The sequence below is a fragment of the Protopterus annectens genome, chromosome 6.part0 (genome assembly GCF_019279795.1).
Source record: "Protopterus annectens isolate FY-2018-M chromosome 6.part0, PAN1.0, whole genome shotgun sequence".
NCBI classification, from domain to species: domain Eukaryota; kingdom Metazoa; phylum Chordata; order Ceratodontiformes; family Protopteridae; genus Protopterus; species Protopterus annectens.
This window is the reverse complement of record NC_056737.1, coordinates 1,081,849,768-1,081,871,537: the sequence shown is the minus strand read 5'-3', so window position 1 is coordinate 1,081,871,537 and position 21,770 is coordinate 1,081,849,768. Positions and strand designations below refer to the sequence as shown.

The 21,770-nt window shown below is 42.5% G+C and overlaps 1 protein-coding gene across 1 annotated transcript in view; it reads left to right on the top strand.

The window, feature by feature from the left end:
- The window catches only part of NRDE2 (NRDE-2, necessary for RNA interference, domain containing), a 766,517-nt gene that overhangs the window by 169,053 nt on the left and 575,694 nt on the right, over positions 1 to 21,770 (top strand). The window contains exon 4 of the mRNA XM_044073622.1: positions 13,796 to 13,945. Within this exon, the coding sequence (XP_043929557.1) occupies positions 13,796 to 13,945 (150 nt within the window). The remainder of the gene's footprint in view (positions 1 to 13,795; positions 13,946 to 21,770) is intronic.

Below are 21,770 nucleotides of genomic sequence, written 5' to 3'. Positions count from 1 at the left end.
CTTCGATAAATAATTAATTCAGAAAACTTTTAATAAATTGATTGGCTCTATTATATTCATTGAGAGAAGCTAATTGATAAGTATCATTTGTTAATATCTCTCTTATCTGGGCCTCATAGTCTGGTGAATCCATAAACTCCAAACCCCCTCCTTTGTCTAAGTTCATTACCCTTACATTGGCTATTGATAACACTTCCAAACTATCTCTCTCCTCCTTGCTTAAATTATCTATGAAATTTGACTTGTTTTTACTCAATTGTCTGAGATCTAGTTCACCAATTTTTTTTTCAAAGGTGGAAAGAGCATTATGCAAAGGTGGATTAAAACAACTTGTTACTCTAAAATCATTATTATTTACTTGTTTTCCACCAAAAAGATACTTGAGGTTTAACTTCCTCACGAATAACTTTAAATCACAAACAGTTTCTGCTAAATTCATTTTATGTGTAGGAACAAAAGTTAAACCTTTTGAGAGGGTATCCACTAAAGATTCTGAAACCTGAAAGGAAGAAAAATTATACATTGTAAAGTCCCGATTTGTGTTCTTTATGATTCTAGGTGTTGTGACCTCATCATCTCTTGTTGTCACCTTCTGTTGTTTTGATTTCTCTTCCTGTTCCACTGTTTCCTTCTGTTGCGTCTCTGAAAACCCAGATTTTCATTCACGTTCACTACCCTTTCATTGTTTTGAGAAGAACTAGCATTGTTGTCATTACGCTCTTTTATTCGTTCACTTCTCCTTATCGTTTCATTTTCTATTGTTTCATTCATTTGATTATGTTGTGGTAAGGGTGACTGTACTGTATTATTTGATGTTATTGCATTATTATTGTTAGTCTGTCTCAAATTAACCTGTTCTTCAAATGGTTGTGAATGTCTTTTAGAACATGCTTGTGAAGGTGGTGGTGGGGGGTAGGCTAACCCCTTACTATATTGTAAACAATCTCTTTCCAGTTTCTTAATTTTTGTTAACCTCATTTTTTTCTATATGCTGTTCAATACTCTGGAAACATCTTTAATATTCATATTTATTTATTTTTTATTTATTTATTTAACATTTGTTGACCAGGAATGTCCGACTAGATTCCACAGAGCCTGTATTCAGCGGAGGCCCGGGGAGAAATGCTCCAGATGCATGTCTTTGGAATGTGGGAGGAAACCGGAGTACCCGGAGGAAACCCACGTGAACACAGGGAGAACATGCAAACTCCACACAGAAGGCACCCCAGCCGAGAATCGAACCGGAGAACCTCTTGCTGTGAGGCGACAACGTTAACCGCAGCACCACTGTGCCGCCCATTTTATACCAACTAAGAGGGAGGTTGAGAAATAAGGGAAGAAAAATAGTTATTAAAGAGTACAAAAAACTCTTAGAAATTACTGATGTATTTATATCTTGAAAAGTCCCCATGCTGTTTAATCTGCTCATCTGTTGCTTCTATTGACTTTTCTAGATCTTTTATCATTATGGCATAATGCTTTATCATTGTTTGCATTAAATGCAAGCCTTGTTGATTAAAGAGCTTGACCAAATCTTGAAGAAATTCAGAGCCTGTGACCAGGCCTGTCGGGTAACGCCAGGTTCTGAGTCCCTTTGGCACTATTTCTTCTCTTAAACATTCTTGAAAGTATTCAATTTCTAGATTCAATTTTTTATATTTAAGCATGTTAGCATCCAAAACATTTAAGAGGTCTGGTAGAGATATATTTCTACTGTCCATATTTAACGTTTGGTTTGTTGTATTATTAGTTCTAAATAAACCTATGGGAGATATGAGCCAGTCTTGTAAGTTAGGCATTTGGGTAGCATCCCTTTGTGACGCCTGATTAGTAATGACTTGATTTATGTTTTAAATAATTATAGAAACAAAGAAATAGGATTAGAATAATAATTTTTAAACAATCAAATGTTTTATGAGTGTTCGGCAACATTGTTGCTTTTTAATGTGTTTCACTTTAAAATAGTGACGTTTATCAGATACAAAATTGGCGCGAAGTATAAAAAGGATTCAACTGGTGTATTTCTGTGTATTTTTTGTATTTCTGAAGAAGTCCTACAATTGAGTAGGACGAAAAGTGTGATTTATTTAATGTGTATAAAATAAACCGGCAGTTTTAACTTTGGCTCAGTGGCGATTTCACTAGTTTAAACCCTGAGTTAAGCCCAGTAAATCACTCCTGTCCAAATTAACTGAGACAGGAGAAGAGATTTGTCTCTTTGTGTTTATTTTTGATAAGAATTTTTGAAGAAAATGGCTTAAATTTTGGTTGGGGAAACCTCGCTAGAGATAGGCATAGCATTCTGGCTAGGCAGAGTGGGATTCCCTAGTCCTTCTTCAAGGACCGACAAGGAATGCCAAGTGCACTCCAACAGCCACAGAGGACATGTCTAATCCCTGGTCCAGGGTGGCTGTAGGGACTACACCAGACAGAGCCAAGGAAAAAGATGAAATGTGGACAAAGCAGAGTCACCCATCAGTGGCCGAGACACTTTAACAGCCTGCTGTGCTGGCAAAGGCTGTTTAGTAATTTTTGTCTTTTTTGTGACTGGAAGATGGAAGAACAGGGGGAACTGGTAGGTTGCTCCATGCTTAAAGCAAATAGGATGCTGCTCAGTATTAGTCAGTAAAGTAGATAAGTTAAAAAAAAGTAATGTTTTCTCCATAAAGATCCAGTAAAAAGCAGTTTAAACACTTGAACCAACCTCCAGAAATGAAATAGCCAAGAAAAAGTAGTTTTAAAGTAGTTTTAACAACTTTTTTGTTTTACCGGAAAAGTTAAAGTGACACTCCCATTTAAAAGTAATTAAAACTGTGTTATAGTCAATAAAATACCCATTTTCATGGCTTTATTATTTTGCGGAAAAAAAAGTACAATTCATATGAAAAATCTTAAAGTGGAAGTCTTTTTCTGAAGCGAACTTATCTGCACACAAGATGAGCAGTTTGGAGCAAAAAAGCTCTGAAGGATTTGTCACCTAAACTTGATTTTTAATCAGTTCAACTCAAGCTGACTAATAGTTTGGGCGTGGGAAGGTGCTCAGAAACTTTGGAACCTGATCTGCTATCATATCCTTAACAGAATATGATCCATATAGCTAAGGCTCCTGCAGCAGTAAACATTCAAACATCTACCTTTATGTTAAGCTTACTTACACAACTGTACTTTCTTGGAAACCACCTTATATGTAGCTATTACTTCAGCTGAGATATTTTCTTAAGTTATAAAGCGTTCCTGCCAAACATCCTTAATAATTTTACAAGGAAAGTGAACTGTCTAATTGGTTATGCCCAAAGGTTTTAATGAGTTGGATTTGAATCAGTTGGTTACTTTGACTTTGTTTTGAATGCACACTGAAAACATTTCTTGTTTGATATTTACAGATGGTTTAGCTTTGTTGTGAATTGAATAAAATAAGTTTACAAAACTGACCAGTTGTTAGTTTTCTTTGTAAATCAAACCTGAGAAACAAGTCTCTAGGCTTTCCCTTTCCAAGGTATGGAAAGCTTCTTCTGTTAATTCATTGGGCTGATTGTACTAGAGCTTTGGCTACATCCAGGGCCTTTTTCCATAATACTTTGATAGACTAAGCTACAGCTGCAGAGAGATTCAGTTTTCCCTGAACACTTTTTGGTGATGCTAAAACCTGGATAGTATTTCCACATAATCTTTTGGGGTTACTGTTGTCTGTAGTATGTTTCCAAAGAGGATGAGCTATGAACTCTGCCCTGACATCTTCTTATCAGATATGAAATTTATGTACTTAAATGTAATGACAGAGCTTTAAGAAGAAGGTTCTTCAATGAAAACATACCCTCCTCCATACTCTACCTTCATTATGCACTGAATCTGTTTTATTTCTTTATTTTATTTACATTTGTTTATATAGAAAGTATGGCTGAACCAAAGACCCTTTTAAGCAGCAACCTGAGGCGCAAAGCTCTAAGATGAATATTAACTGTAGATACAATACGCACGCTTTTAACTTGATTTACAGGATTGGACAAATATTAACAGAAAAAGTAGTCAGCATGATATAGATCTGATGTTGTCCTTTTCGATCTGGTCCTCAGATTCGACTTAGCCGCATCATGTAGACTTTGGATCCAACTCTCAAGCTCCTCCCTCTACCCATAATGCCATAATCCATCTGGAATACCTCAAATCATATTTGCCGCCATCGTGCTCAGATGCAGGGTCCTTCTTTTGAGAGATTACATCAGTAATTTCTAAGAGTTTTTTGTACTCTTTGAATAACTATTTTTCTTCCCTTATTTCTCAACCTCCCTCTTAGTTGGTATTAACTCAGGGTAATTCTTGATTGCCATTGCTGGGAATTCTTCTTTCTAACCTTAAAAAAAAAATCTATCATACTTGTTTTTTATTAGCAAGTCCCTTTTTATTCTAGGACTGTTGATCTCTACTCTCCTGTCATGACTGACAAACTGACAGGGTTCAAAAAATGCACTTCTTGTAGGCATAAAATCTGTAACTTGGATGCCCACAATCAGTATGTTTATTGTCTTGGAGCATACCATTTGGATACTAGTTGCAATATTTGTGCTGCCTTCAGTTCCAGGGCATTGGCTGACAGATGCAGCAAACTTATTTTAAAAGGATTTCTTTCTTTTGCTTCAGCACCTACTTCTGGGGCTCAATTCCCTGGCAAATCTACTAAATCTGCTCCTTTGGCGCATAGAATATGCCCTTTGCTGAAGTCTCACAGGACTTTGTCAGAACCATCAGTTAAAGTTCAAAAATCTTTGTATCTGACATCCTCCAACCCAAAAGCTTGATCTTCAGATCCAAAATCACCCAATCACAAAGCTTTGGATCTAATTATGATATCACCCAGCCCTACATCCTCTAGGTCTTCCTGAAATTTCTCAGAAGTGGGTGTGGGTAGGATAATGCGAACATTTCTCAGAGCTCGGATCAAGATGGGGTCATACATGCTCCATCCCCTTTTGGACCTGTGAGTCTTCCAACCACCTGTCATATGATAATGTCTCTTTCTCTGATCAGTTCTACAATTTTGGAGCCCCAGGATCCGACAGCCCCAAAAAGTCAGGAATTGGATCCAAAGAAAATCACTTCTTCGACTCTGACAGCATCCCTGATGAGTTCCACTCTGCTTTCAGATCAGAACAGGTCCTGAAGCTGAGGTTTCAGTGTCAGATTCTTGGGGCCAGGATCTACTCTGATTTTATCGGAGCCATCCTTTCCCTTGGAGGTGGACAGCTTGGGTCCTGGTCCATCCTCAAGGCATGGATCCTGTAGGCGTCGTGATCTACCCATACTGGAAGTCTCTGCTCTGGTTTGTGTGGCCACAGCTTCTTCTGGCCCATCTGCCTTTGAGGTTGTGGAAAGGGCTTTTTCTCTTTTTAGAGAACCTGTCTCTTACCCCTCGGATCCACTCCCTATTACTCCTCGGTTCTGAGCTCTGAATTTATCAGGCCTATTCTACAGGGACAAACAGTTAGAGATAGCTTCCAATCAGTTCCTATAGAGGAACTCTGCCTCTCTTCAGATACCTCCCTGAACATCCCCCAGAGGAGATCCATCAGAAGAGAAGGTGCAAGAGGAGGCATATAGATTCCCCACTGGTATCTGTCTTGTGGGATACTGACTTCGATGAAGGAGATGGGTCCCCTAGATCACCACCAGATGATGTCTCCTTTGGAGACATATTAGAGATTCTCAGGCAGAAAGGTGATTGGTTTTCCAATATTACTCCTCCAGAGAAATCAGTATTTTTTGAAGCTTTTGGTTCTGGTCCATCTACGTCTTGGATTACCCCCCCCCCCCGGCAGATGAACTCATTATTTTAGTTTCCCGCTGGGCATGGAAGGAGACAGATACCATAGAACCCATTCCTGGATGACCTGATAAATTCTTAGCTCCTCCTAAGGATAGACTCCACTGGAGCAAAGCAGCCTCAGTAAATGCTATGATGGGTGGTGGTAGCCTCTAAAAAAAGAGCTAGCAGAACAGAGTTCCTTTGTCCATCCACCAAACAGAGAATCTAGGATTCTGGACAGATTTGGAAAATGAGTTTCACAACACTACAGAGAGATTTGACTAAGGAACTATCAAATTCTTTCTCTGTGTCTATGTCTGCAGAGAATTTCCAAAGATCATCCTCTCTATTGGCCACTCATTTGTCAGTTTGACATATTTCCATGAGATTGATCTGTCATTGCAATTGAAGACACCTCACGGGCTGCTGGTTCAGGCATCGCCAGAAGACTGTCTGACTTTGAGGAGCCTTTCAAGTAGTCTTTCGTCAATGCTCCCTTTGATGGTACATCTTTATTTGGCCCACCAGTAAAATAAATGCTCACCCCAGCAGCCAAAAAGAGAAGACTCTGCCTCCCATGGGAATCATATTTTCTACCCCTTAATGAACCTTTTAAAATGTGATTACACAAAGCTCAGGGACCTTTTCAAGATCTGTGCTGGGGCAACTACTCCAGAGATAGAGGAGGCATTTCCAATGGTAAATGTCACCCTAGAGGCAGAGTAGGCCTGCAAAATCAGGGTTTCCACAAATTCTTCTGGACAGACCCTTCCAGTGCTACTGAAGTGCTGCCGACTATCCACCTCTGGAGGCAGTCTGGGACAATTGTCCTTGCACTCAGATGCCTAGGCAAATATAACAGAGGCTTTATGGGTACCAAGAATAATATCCAGAGGTTATTCCATTACATTTTTCCAACTTCGTATCTGCAAAAGGAACATGTCCAAGAAGTCCCACCAGACCAAATAGGATTCCAAACTTAATCATGCTTCTTTTTAGTGCCCAAAAAGGCAGGGGATGTCAGACCAACTGGATCTGAATAAATTGAATCAATACGTGAAAAAGTCAAAGTTCCAAATGGTCACAGTACAGTCCATTCTACCAGGGCATTTGCCAAATGTATGGCAGTGGTGGCAGCTCACATGAAACTCAAAGGATTCTGAGTGTGTTCATATCTACATGACTGGCTTTTCATTGACCCCTACATGCATCTCCTTCAACAATCCAGGAACTATTTTCTCCAGATTTGTCAATCACTGGAAATAACAATCAGTTATGCCAAATCAAAGTTGACACCATTTCAGAGCCTGGAGTATATTGGTGCACATCTGAGCACAACAATGGAAATTGCATCATTACCAACTCATTGTGTAGCCACTGTCAAATCTCAGGTTTATCAGATCCTTTCTCACCCATCTGCTCCAGCTAGATTCATTCTTCAAGTGATGGGATCTATGGCAGAAACAGAAGTATTACTTCCCTTAGCATGATAATATATGCATGTTCTTCAGTTTGATCCCAGCTGTTCAACGGTCTATTCTTCAATGACCAACACAGGAATGTGAAGCTAGTCCACGTACGACAGACACAACCACTGTAGATGCAAAAAGTTTATTCAGCAATAAAAATCCACAGTTAAGTGCTTTCTTCCCTTAGCTTAAAAAATGGACTTCCTCAGAACACTTTATAAAATGGATAAAATTTATAAAAACCCAACCATATATACCCAAAATAGTTAAATATATAACGTTCATTATATATTTAACTATTTTGGGTATATATGGTTGGGTTTTTATGCATTTTATCCATTTTATAAAGAGTTCTGAGGAAATCCCTTTTTTAAGCTAAGGGAAGAAAGCGCTTAACTGTAGATTTTTATTGCTGAATAAACTTTCTGCATCTACAGTGGTTGTGTCTGTCGTACGTGGACTGGCTTCACATTCCTGTGGTGGTTCTTAAGTTTATACAACTTGTTTTGGAGTATTCTTCAACAACCCCTATCCTTTCCAGTCAATCTTACATGGGTTTACAAACACCACATCCATTGCTGGATCCAGTCAGATGATCTTTATTTAGGTCGCTTTGTTCTACCACTCCCACTGGCAACTGAATATGAATGCTTCCCATTTGGGTGGAAGGGGGACATTTCTTGGGAAGGACTATCCAAAGCATGTGGTCCCTCCAAAAAACAGTTTGCATATCAATGTACTGGAGATAGGAACATAGCATTGCAGGCATTCCAAGATGGTCTTCCTCTAGGGACTATTGCAATTCAGACTGATAATATGTCTGTTGCCTTTTACATCAACAAACAAGGAGGAACCCAATCTTATCCTCTTTGCACAGAGGCCATAAGTGTGTGGGAGTGGGCGATCTCCACAAGCCACTTTCCAGTTGCAGTGCACCTACCAGGGAAAACCAACGTGTTAGCAGGCAAATTAAGCATGTCCATTCTGATGCCTCTCGAGTGGTGTCTCAATCAGTCCTTGATGGAAGGGATTATCCATCAGTGGGGCCAACCTTGCTGCGACCTCTTTACGTCCTCTCACAACAAGTGCAGCAAGTGTTTTGCCCTGATCCCCCCTGGGGTGTCACTGTGAGATGCTCAAGTCCATGTGTGGCCATTCAGTCTCCTTTATGCTTATCCCCCACTTCCCTTGATTCCCAAATTTTACAGAAAGCAAGTCTGCTGAAGAGCTCAGGCATCCTCATTGCCCCCTACTGGCTTCGATGGTTTGGTTCTCCTTCCTTTGGTCTCATCTTTATTATCTTCCATGTAGCCATCACAATGTCCTGGCCTTCAAACTGACCACATGGTATCTTCACTTCCAATAATTTTCAGACAGCCCAGGCTTTCGTTCCCCATATGCACCATTATGTTATCTTCACAAAAAGATTCCACCAAGAAAGTTCACAAGAGCAAGTGGAAAAGATGTTCCCTTTGGGTATTGAAAAATGATGTTGACTCCTTTTTCTGCCTCGATTTCTGCTGTTCCTGAATTTTTGGCTGTCCTTTATAAAGAAGGAAATAGTTTTTCTGTGATTAAACTGCAATTGGCAGCTATTTCAAACTTTCATACAGGAGACAGAAATTATTCCATGGCCTCTTCCAAATTGTGTAAAGCATTTCTAATGGACAGTTTTCTCCTTAGACCACCAATAAAGGATCCGTCACCTACCTGGGATCTGACTGTAGTGCTACAAGGTCTCACTCAAAAACCCCTTGAACATTCAGCGAAAAATGATTTAAGATTTCTTTCAAGGAAAACAGCCTTTTTAGTAGCTATCACTTCTGCAAAAAGAATTCCTAAACTTCAGGCTCTCTCATCAAAAGCTCTCTACATTATTTTCCATAAAGATAGGGGTACTTTATGAACAAACCCTTCTTTTTTTACCTAAAGTGTCTTCTGCGTCTAACACTAACCAATATATTCATTTACCAGTTTTCTTTCCAAAATTTTCAAACAAAAGAGAACACGTGCTACATCTCCCAGATGTGCACAGACAGTTAAGGTTTTATCTACACAGAACAAAATAAGTCAGAAAATCAGATCTGCTGTTTGTTTCCTACTCACCAAAAAGACTGGGATATCCAGTTTCCAAAGCTGTATTAGCCGAATAGATTACATATTGCATTTTTTGGATCTGTTCTCAACAAGGCATCTCCCTACCAAGACCATCTAAAGCTCGCTCAACTAGATCCATGGCCACTTCATCTGCTTTCTGGTCAAGAACCTGTATTGATGATATTTGCACAGCAGCCACTCAGTCCAGTGCTCATACATTTGCTATTCATTACAAATTGGATCTAATATCCAGAAGCAGAGCTGCCTTTGGCTCAGCGGTTCTCTGGAATATCCTTCCATGAAGGCCACCCAATACTGACGTAGCTGGAAACTCTGTCCCATTCCTTGAGAAAGAATGAAAAGGACAACATCAGATTTAAAAGTTACGTAATCACCATAACTAGACATCTGTGTTGTCCGTTTTCATTCTTCCTCAACTTCACCCCAATCCATCCCGCTTCCTAAAATCTTTTGGAGGAACCTGTTTGACTATTTATTGAAACTTATAGTGTCAGGTTTGAGCCCTGTTTTTCAGCTATCCTTTTCAGTATCTACGTGATAGGGATTTTATGGCATCAAACTCCATCTGAAGTATTGAGCATGGGCCTGGGCATTATGGGTAGATAGAGGAGCTCGAGAGTTCATAGGTTCATAGGTTAATACTAGGCTATCTGCCCTAGGGCATTTATAAGCCTAGCCAGAGTGTGTTTGGCTTTCGTCACCCTTTTAGATTAGTTGACTGTGCCTCTGTATAGTAGGTCACAGAAGATGGCCCTTTTAAGGTTAGTTTACTGTGCCTTTGTCTAGTAGGGACACAGAAGAGATCCCAGGGGTAAACCTACGATCTCCCATCCACTCGTCAAGATTTCTTTTGAAGAGGGTTATTGAGGGGCTCTGCCTAACATGGATTGGGATTTTGTTCCAGAGTGAGGGGAGCCTCTGGGATATGAATCTGTCCCTCCAGCATATCTTATTTATTTCTGTGCTGAGGTTTAAGTCCCCAGAGTGTGTGGCTCTAAGGGATTTGGATTTCCTGAGGTGGAGCATGTCCATTAATTCTGGTTTGGACATGGCTTTATACGTCGAGCACAGATCGCCTCTGAGTAAGCGGTAAGCAACTGAGTAGAGCTGGAGTTTCTTTAGCCTAACTGCGTAGGGCATCTGTTTGAGTCCATTGATCCTCTTGGTGAGGTAATTTTGGGGTCTTTCCAGTTGCTGCAGGTGTCTGGTAAGGTACATCCCAAATGGGGCATTGTATTCAATTATGGGCCTGATGAGTGATGAGCAGAGGGGCACAATGACCTCTCTTGATCTAAATGTGAACCCTTTCGTGATAAGGTGGGCTATATAGAAGGTCTTTCTAACCACTTTGGCAACGTGATTATCAAAGGAGAGATTGCTATCTACTTGGGTCCCCAAATCCCTAATTACTTCTTCCGTACTTAATGGATTACCACCTATGTTGTAATTTGTGGGCACTTTGTTTTTCCCAAAGGGGATGACTATGCACTTCTTGGCATTTAGCTTTAGGCCATGGCTCTGGCACCAGTTATCCGTCTCTGTGAGACCCTATTGGAGGATGCTTGTGTCAGTCGGCGAGTCAAATATGGCACCCAGTTTGCAGTCATCTGTGAACTTGGTCAGCCATAGTCCTCCCGTGTTAGCCTGTACCTCAGAGAAATATATACCGAACAAGAGAGGTCCCAGGACTGAGCCCTGTGGGACGCTACTTGTAATTGGTTTAGAGTCTGACATGGCACCTGCAGTTCTGACCATGTGGGTTCTATCCCTGAGCCAGTTTGCAACCCATCTTGTGACATAGGGGTTGATATTTAAACTGGTGAGCTTATTTATGATGCCCGAGTGGGGTATTGTGTCGAAGGCTTTTGCGAGGTCCAGGTAGGCTGTGTGGGACTGCCTTCCCTTCATCTATGGCCTTGGTGACTGTTTCAAAGAAGGTGACCAGGTTCAAGAGGCAAGATCTGCCCTTAACAAAGCCGAATTGGGTAGGATCCAGTGTTTGGAGGTTCCCAATGTCTTTGTTTATGAGTTCCATAATGATATGCTCCATAGCTTTGCAGACCAGGCTAGTCAGGCTTATAGGGCGATAATTTCTGGGGTCCATTGTGGCACCACCTTTGTGGAGTGGGACCACTGTTGCTGTACGCCATTCCTTAGGTACATATCCTGTAGTAAGGCTGAGATTGAACAGTGACTTTATGTGAGGGTTCAGTTCTTCTTGGAGCTCGTGTAACACGCAGCCCGGGACACCGTCCGGTCCCATTGATGCTGTGTTTTTTGCTTTAGAGAGGGCAGCTCTGACCTGTGCATCTGTGATGTCAGGAAGGCTACACTCTGTTAGGATAGACATTTGCTCTTTTGGGGGGGAAGGGGGGGAGAAGTTTGCACTGAACCGGTCTTCCAGGATGTTGGCAATGTCTGTGGGTTCAGTGTATTTTTTGTCATTTTGCACTAACTCAGAGCATATCTGGGAGTTGCCACCCAGGTTCCTGACATAACTAAAGAAGGCCTTGTGATTATCTTTAGCGTCTTGTGCAATTTTTCTTTCGAAGCTGGCCTTAGATGATTTTATGAGGGATCGTAGTTTCTTGCTAGTACTGATCAGAGATGCCTTCCCTTTTTGGGATTTTGCTCTATCATGTAGTAGCTTCCTCCTTCTGTTGTATAGCTTATTTATGGCTGGGGTCCACCAGACAGGTCTCCTGCCTTTGGAGGAGTGAGTCTTGATTTTATTTGGGATAGCATGATCCATGCATTCCTGTAGGTGCCCATAGAATGCATTTGTAAAGGATTCTGCGGTTTGGGCCGTATTTTCCACTGGCCCGGGGGCTTTGAAGGATTCCACTTTGGTTTTGAGAAGTGTGAAGTTTGCTTTTGAGAAGTTCTTCACCATGGTTTCCTTGGCTGGGGGTAGGGACGGGATGTGGATGTCCAGTGAGATTAATTTATGGTCAGATCTTACCAATGAGGGGTATACCTCTGGTATGGAACATAGAGTCCCCATGTTGGTGATGATCAGGTCCAATATGTTTTCCCCTCTTGTGGGAGTGGTGACCAATTGTTCCATAGCATTTGAGTTTATAAATTCTAGGAACCGTTGGGCGAGGGTGTTGGGGCTTGAGTAGTGCTCCCAGTCTATGTTTGGGTAGTTGAAGTCACCCAATATGATGGTGTTTGCAGAGACCTTCATATTCTCCAGTGTTCTCAGGAAAGCCGAGTGTGGTTCCTGAGTTTGGGAGGGTGGTCTGTAGCAGGCTACAAACTGAAAGTTGGATCCAAAGTTTATAGTATGCGGCCGAGTTGGATCTGAGGATTGGATGTGTAACCCATTTGTTGAGGAAGAATGAAAATGGACAATACAGATGACTAGTTATGGTGAGTACATAATTTTTAATTGAAGAAATTGTTACTGCTGTTTAGCAGAGAATGGAGCTTACAAAAGATAAGGTGAGTTAGGAGATTAAACTGAAGCTGGACAGTTACAGTGGTTTGACGATAACATTTTTACAGGATATACACATTGAGAATAGATGAGTGTTTCAGATATATGCAGTAGCATGAGATACAAACAGTTTTGTAGGTTAAATTAAATACAGTAAATTGTTAGTTAACTGGCACCCATAGGGATTGGTAGATGTCGGATAACTGTAGTTTCTGGTTGCTTGAGAGCTACTATAAAAAGTAGGCTTGACTAGTACTGTAACCTGTACTATTTGTTTGGTTTGACTTGTTCTTAGGTTGGGGAGAGAGTGAATTTATTCCTGTCTTCCTTCTTAAAACTCTAAAACACTAAAAACGTAAGGTATGTTTTAGCTGGGATGGAAAACAGAAAGTGCAACACATGAAAATTGTACTGTATTTCTTTGATATTTTTTGCCGGTTGCTTGAGTTCTGGTTAACTGAGAGTTTACTGTAGTATTTTTATGTAAATAGCTTACATGTGTTTCTTCTCTCCTTTACCTTTTTCGGCTTACTGTTGTCTACTGAACAACAAGAAGTGAGAGATGTATGATGCATGGTAGGAAGGAGTGGTGTCAGGTTTCCTAGAAAAGCTTTTGTCTGCCAAGCAGCCCTGATGCTTTTGGCATCAGTCTTCATGAGTATTGCAGTTCGGCTTCCTCCTTGTAAGATGTTATTTGTGGTAAGGACACTGTTGTCATTTTCTTTGTTTTTCTAAACATGAATAATCCGTCTGTTGAGCTAAGTGGTCTTCACTGACCCCACATAGTATCATTGCAGAGGGGAGTATGTTCACAGGAATTAAAGTAAAAGGCTGGAGCCTTCATGTCAAGGCCCAGCAGGAGGTAGGCTCAGAAAGAAAAGAAAAGTGATTGTAGGTTATGGTCAGTTTACAGCATACATTTACAAAGTTGTTCAGCAATGTATTACTGTATTTTTTCTCTTCTAGAGAACAGGATCATAAAGCTTGTGTACATCAGGAAGGCTTTGTTTGGCTTGATGATATTAAGACACCTTCAGAAGAGTGCTTCTGTATTGATAAGAAACCTGATTTTGCAAACTGGGAATACAAGTCATTGTATCGCAATGATATAGCAAGGTATGTCTTTTTTTTTCCTTTTTGTTTTGTAATTAATCGTCTGGAACTTCATAATGAGCTATTGCTGATGGTATTGGAAAGGTTCATGTGCTACAAACAATCCATGTTCCCTGTTGATCTAAATATCGCTTTTGGTAGGGCAACAAAAGAAATGGGTTTAGGCTTTACACAGTTAGCATGTTCCTAATCTAAAATCATAACAAACTGCTTTCACTTTGTACATAACCAACCTTGACATTAAATATGGGATTATTATAGCAGAAGGTACAAGAAAAAGAAAAATAATCTGGTTCCACACAGCAGTGAAAATCAATATGTCCTTTATTGTAGTAGGTTAAGCACTTTCTCGGAATAACATCTGCTTCATCAGACCAACAAAGACAGAATAGCAGTTAATTTTTTAAACACTAAAACATCCAATCAAAAATCATATAAAATGTGCATCATAGCTAAAAGCCATGTGATAAAATACATCTGTAGAATGTATAGATCGTTAAAAAAATTGAATAAAACAGACTAAATGAACAATATGTACTTAAAACTGGTAACAATAGTAAAAAATAATAAAAGATGGACTATTGAAACATATACGATAAAATATTAAAAGAGAGATCAATGCTTTTATGGCCGTGCTTTAAGGAAGGGTTTCAGGGAAACTCTGTTGTTTAAACCAGGAGGTTTATCAGCTTGAAAGCGCAAAATCCATTTCTGTTCTATTATTTATGTCACCTCCTCTCTTGCTACTATGCAGAATCTCTAGTACCATAAAGCTAAATTTATGTTCTTTACCCTCTTTAGCTACATGTAGTGATAGTGCGCTGGTTTCTTTAACATTCCTGATATCCCTAAGGTGTTCAAGTATTCTATCCTTAAACATCCTGTTCGTTTTCCCTATGTAAAATGAGAAGCAGGTAGTACAATAGCAAAAACAGACAACATTTTTTGTTCGACAATCTGCATAAAAAGCAGTATCTATCTTAAAACCCAAAGTGGGATGTGTGAAATGATTACCAATATGTATATGTGTACAGGCCATACAATTCCTACACATATATGTACCAAGTCTATCAGATATTGTAGTTGATTTAGTATTAAAGGATCGATAACAGAGCTGACTCTTAAGTGATCTATTATTTCTAAAAGCAAAATCTGTCTGTGTGCCAATGACCCCATTCAACTCATGTACAGTAGACAGAATATCCCAGTTCTTTTTAATAATATCACATGCTACATGCACATTACTGGCAAAAGTCAATGGCATCCTTAGTTTATTCCTGGAGGTATCAGTGGAAGCATCACTTGAGAAAGTATTGTCAATTTATCCCTGTTGTTAATACAAAAAAAAGAGATTCTGCATAGTACCAAGAGAGGAGGTGACATAAATAATAGAACAGAATCTAGTGAACAGAAATGGATTTTGTGCTTTCAAGCTGATAAACCTCCTGGTTTAAACAACAGAGTTTCCCTGAAACCCTTCCTTAAAGCACGACCATTAAAGCATTGATCTCTCTTTTAATATTTTATCATATATGTTTCAGTAGTCCATCTTTTATTATTTTTTACTATTGTTACCAGTTTTAAGTGCATATTGTTCATTTAGTCTGTTTTATTCAATTTTTTAACAATCTATATATTCTACAGATGTAATGTTAAGTTGTCTATCTCGCCTTCATTCTTGCTGGATGGGTTCGGAGCCGATCCTCGGCTCTGACTTGGCCAATACTAAAGCTCGAGAGCTAATTCCACCGGCTCGAGGCTCCCCTATATCCCACAATGCTAGGCGGTAAGTACTCAGATCTCGTTTGCCGCTTAGCTGACGAGGTGCTTTTCTACTGGCTCTGGCAGGTTAGTGGAAAATGATTTCTATTTTCACAAATCTTTAGACCCCTATTACTTACCTTAGTATAACTCTTAGTTTTAATTCTTTATTTCCTTGGATCGACATCTCTTTTGCCCATAATCCCTTCCTTTATTCCCCTTTAACTTTAGGCCTTAGGCCCATTCCCCTCCTTCTCCTAGTCCTTTAGTGTGACTGAAAATTAATATATATATATATTTTTTTTTTAAAGGCCTGTGTGTGTGTGTGAGTGTTTTCTTACTTAGGCCTTTACTATGTCTAAGGACTCCAAGGTCTCAGGCTTCAAGAAGTGTGACTCGTGCTGTCAGAAAATGTCTCTGACAGACGGTCACACTTCTTGTGTGTATTGCCTGGGACCTTTGCACCTGCAGGACTCATGTGCTGTGTGCCATGGTTTCAGCCCTAGAGTCCTGCAGGAATGCAAAAATAAATTGATTTTGCGTGGCTTATTAAAGCCTGAAGGCCTCCCGACCCAGTCTGTGTCGGGGAAGCCTTCTAAGACTTCCAGACAGTCGGCTCCGGCTTCAGAGCCGTCCTCTGGAAGCATCAAAACTGCTTCGACATCAGCTCCGGCTGGAGCCGATGTTTCCAAGCCTCATACTGTTACCTCGGCTCCAGCCAGTGCCAAGGCTGATAAGACTCAGTTGGCTCCGATACTCTTATCGGAGCAACCTTCGAGGAAGAGGTCTAGGTCCCCCTCCATTGGCTCCGTTCACTCGGCACCAGGATCCCCTCTTCTTTCGGAACAGAGCCATAGATCGCATTCCTCACGGTCTTCCAGGCTATCTGACCACGATTTGCACGGGGTAGTGAGTAGACTTCTCAAGTCCGAGGCACTGGCCCAAATGCTGCATAGCCCGACTCAACAGTCAGCGGCTATTTCTGTCCCTCAATGTGTTCCTCCTCTGACTCCTTTGAGCTCGGAGCCATGACAGTCGGTGCGTCGGATCTGATACCTTCCCTTTCGGCTCCGTCGTCTGCTCTGATCTCCTCTTTGGAGGGATCTCGGCGCCGAGCTTCCCTCGTCGGCTCCGAGGGGGCGAATGGCGTCGGACCCTTGTCCGACCTCGCTCTCCCTCTTGGGGCTTCGGCGCTGGTGAGTTCTGCTCCGACATCGGCCTCTGAGCCATCCCTGTCGGTGCCGGGGGGGGTCCTTGTCTCTTCGGAGCGGGGACCTCCGGCCTTGCCCGATAGGGGTGCCTTCGAGGTCATGCGGAGCGTGCTAGAACCAGTGTCTGCCCCACAGTCGGCTCCGTCAGCCCCTCCATCTTCAGTGCCTGTGGTGATTTCTACCCACCCCCTTGCATCAGACCGCAGAGAGCCAACTCCTCAAGTTTCCCCATTGGGAATTTCCTCCTCTTCCGAGGCCTCTCCTGACCCGGTAGGAGAACCCCCTAGGAAGAGGCAGTGCAAGAGGAAGCACATTGACTCCCCTGAGTCTATCACCTCTGACACTGACTTAGAGGAATCTGAAGGTTCCCCTCGATCCCCCTCTGAGGATGTCTCCTTTGCTGACATCCTTGAGATCCTGAAACAGAGGGGGAACTGGCCAGCCCTTAACCCTTCAGAGGATGAGTCAGTGTACCTTGAGGCGTTCGGCTCTCGCCCTTCTACCTCCTGGGTGTCCCCTCCCTTTGACCCCCTTATGGAAGTGGTGGCAAGGAAGGCCTGGACGGCTCCTGATTCAGTGGAACCCACCCCGAGGAGGCCGTCAAAGTTTATTACTGCCCCTAAAGATAAAGATTTTTTATCTAAAGGTGTCCCCGTCGATGCCATGGTGGTGGCCGCGGCCACTAAGAAGGAGTTAGCCGATCCTTCGGTACCTATCCATCCTCCTAATAATCTAGGACCATGGACAGGTACGGTAAGCGGATGTTCTCATCAGCGACCTTTTCAATGCGGTCGCTGAACTACTTATGTCACTTCACTCGTCTCCAGAGAGATTTATTCAAGGATATGAGTGAAGCGATAAAGGATCCAACAGCTGAGGGGTTCCAAGACAGAATGAACTCCCAGTTGGCAACCCTGAACTCCATCGTTAACTCCTCCATGCGGCTTATCTCATATGCTGCGGATGGGGTGAGTAGAGCCGCAGGCACATGCGTTGCCTTACGACGTCATGCCTGGATGCGGCTGTGCAACTTTGCGGACCCTTTCAAGGCGTCCTTCACCAATTCCCCCTTTGATGGATCATCCTTGTTTGGTCCTCAGGTGAAGGATACATTGACTAGGTGCGAGGTGGAAGGTAAGACTCTCTCTGCCGTGGGAGTCCGTTTTTCTACCCCTTCTAGGCCTTATCCCAAAGGTCAGAGGGGAGGAAAAATGTGGTTCCGCAAACAAACCCAGGGAGTCTCATCTGATGCACAAGGTCGATTCCCCTCTAGAGGCAGAGGGGGGAATAACAATAGACGCCGCCCTAGAGGCAGAGGAGGTCCGCAAAACCAGGGTAGCAGAGAAACTTTCTCTGATAAACCCTGTCAGCATCCCTGAGGAGCTGCCCGGCTGTCCACCTTCGGAGGCAGTCGGGGGAAGATTATCCCTGTACCCAAAAGCCTGGCTTTCCCTTACACAAGACAAATGGGTACAGTTGATCATATCCGAGGGTTACAAAATTCCCCTTATTCACATTCCATCCCAACCCAAAGGATCCCTTCCAGACGTTCCACCCAGTCTAAGGGAACAAGCAGCACTAGAAATTTCAAAGCTGCTATCAAAAAGAGCTATCCAATCAGTCCCAGCAGACCAACAAGGATCCGGAATCTACTCCAAATTCTTTTTGGTACCAAAAAAAAACAGGGTACTGGAGACCCATACTGGATCTCAGCAACTTAAACAAGTATGTCAGAAAAACAAAATTCCGGATGGTCACGCTACAGTCCATTCTACCCTTCTTGGGTCAGGACAATTGGATGTGCTCGATAGATCTTCAGGACGCGTACTACCATATCAAGATGAACAGACGCTCCAGGAGATTTCTCTGCTTCAGGCTGGGAGCCAGTCACTACCAGTTCAGAGCCCCGCCCTTTGGTCTCACTACAGCCCCCCCGAGTGTTTACCAAATGCATGGCAGTGTTCGCGGCTCACTTGAGACGTCAAGGATTCCAGGTGTTTCCATATCTAGATGACTGGCTCCTTACTGCCACCACCAGCCATCAACTTCTTCTATCCAGAGACTTCACTATCCAAACTTGCCAAGCTCTAGGCATTTCAATAAATTTCGAAAAATCTGCCTTGTCGCCTTGTCAATCTATTACCTTTATAGGCGCCACATTAAACACACTCAATCTTTCAGCCAGACTTACAGAGCAAAGAGTGTCAGACATCTGCAAGCAAGTTTTCCTTCTCTTACAATGCAACAAAGTCAAAGCCAGACTAGTTTTGAAGGTATTAGGACTCATGGCAGCAGCTATCCCCCTTCTCCCCTTAGCTCGCTTCCACATGAGGATCCTCCAATGGATGCTGTTTACACAATGGTCCTTCCAACAGCTCCCGATGTCCCACACCATATTGATAACTCAATCATGCAAGAATCAACTGTCTTGGTGGATCACATCACCTCAGGTTCTTCAAGGAAGACCCTTCACTCACCCCCCCCCCCAGTCGCCACTTTGACAACAGACGCCTCCCTGATCGGGTGGGGGGGGGGGGCATTATCAGGGCAGGACAGTCCAGGGCACGTGGCAACCTTTCGAGTGCCACTTGCACATAAATGTCTTAGAGATGAGAGCAGTGCTTTTAGCGTTGCAAGCCCTTCACGACTCTCTTCCCACAGGGACTATTGCAATTCAGACGGACAACATGTCTGTAGTGTGGTACATCAACAAACAAGGCAGAACCAGATCATACCCCTTATGTCGAGAGGCACTCAGACTTTGGCAATGGGCGATCTCTTCTCAGCGTTTTCTGGTAGTAATGCACATCCCCGGGAAGTCTAACGTGATTGCAGACATGTTGAGCAGGGCAATTCTCATGCCCCACGAGTGGTCTCTGAAGAAATCAGTACTGGAAGAAGTATTCCAAAGATGGGGCCAGCCTTGCTGCGATCTTTTTGCTACTCCCCAAAACAGCAAGTGTCACGACTTCTTCACTCTCTTCCCGTTACCAGGCCATCCCACCAGAGACGCTGTAGTCCATGATTGGCCCCGGGGACTTCTGTATGCTTTTCCCCCTTTTCCACTGATAACTCAACTAATTCAGAAAGCCATCACCTTGAGAGTGACAATGATCCTAATTGCCCCTTACTGGCCTCGACAGATATGGTTTCCGTTTCTTCATCGTTACCTTTTGGAGCAGCCTTGGCATCTGGACCCAGTGCCAGATCTGTTGACCCACCAATCGGGCCAGCTGCACCAATCTCTTCATTCTCTCAACCTCACAGCATGGTTTCTCCGATTCCGACCTTAGCCAGGCTTCCCTTAATATCTCGCTCGGTCCGGGATATCTTGATAGCCTCTCATAAATCTTCTACCCGGAAGATTTATAATAGCAAATGGAAACGCTTCTCCTTTTGGGCAACATCAAAAAATATAGATCCCTTCACTGCACCTATCCAGTCTATTCTAGACTTTCTAGCAGAACTCTTTCATTTAGGCTCTTCTTCATCTGCCATTAGAGTTCAACTGGCTGCTGTATCTAATTATTATGTAGGTGTCTCGGAGTCTAGCATCATGGCTCACAAGCTCTGCAAAGCCTTTTTAAGGGGCATTTTTCTTCTCAAACCTCCAATCAAAGATCCCCCGCCTCAATGGGACTTGAACTTGGTTCTGGCATCCTTAATCCTTCCCCCTTTCGAACCAGCGGCTTCATGTTCTCTGAAGTTGCTTTCATGGAAGACACTTTTTCTGGTAGCCATAACTTCAGCGAGAAGGGTATCTGAACTCCATGCTCTGTGCAGTCGTCCTCCTTACTTAGTGTTTCACAAAGATAGGGTATCCCTCCGTACTAATCCATCCTTTTTACCTAAGGTTTCCTCTCAAACAAACCTAAACCAAATGATTGATCTCCCCATCTTTTTCCCTAACTATTCCAACAGGTCGGAACAAAAGCTACATTTTCTGGATTTTCACCGCCAACTTAGATATTATTTAGACAGGACTAAACAATTCAGGAAATCAGATCAGCTTTTTCTATCGTATGCAGAAGGGAAATTGGGCCTTCAAGTTACTAAAGTATCCCTTTCAAGATGGCTCACCTCTACAATTACCTTCATCTATGAGATCAGACATCAAAAACTACCTTCAAGACCTAGAGCTCATTCAACTAGGGCATTAGCTACATCCGTAGCTTTTCAGGATAGGCTGCCAATAGATTCCATTTGTGCAGCAGCCACCTGGGCTTCTCCTCATACCTTCATTTCACATTACAAATTGGACATGGTCTCCAGAAACCGTGCCAACTTTGGTTCCACTGTTCTCAAGAGTCTGTTCCGATAGGCCACCTGGGATAAGGTGCTAAGGACGCGGTCCCATCCAGCAAGAATGAAGGCGAGATAGACAACTTAACATTAAGAAGTTATGTACCTACCATAACGTTCCATGTTAGTTGTCTTCTTCTCGCCTTCTTTCTTCGTCCCTCCTTCCCCCAAGCCTGGACAGACCGATAGGAATTCATTTTGTGATCTTCCTCTGGAAGTTGTCATTCCCACACGTTCTACCACCTCTATTTCCCCTTTTGTTAGGTCTGGGATACCTTACACTCAGGTTTATATAGAGGTGGGTTACCCTTCTCCATACTATGGAGACTAGAATTGCTTGGTCTAGCTATCAAACGAGATCTGAGTATTTACCGCCTAGCATTGTGGGATATACGGGAGCATCGAGCTGGTGGAATTAGCTCTCGAGCTTTAGTATTGGCCGAGTCGGAGCCGAGGATCGGCTCCGAACCCATCCAGCAAGAAAGAAGGCGAGAAGAAGACAACTAACATGGAACGTTATGGTAGGTACATAACTTCTTATTTTATCACATGGC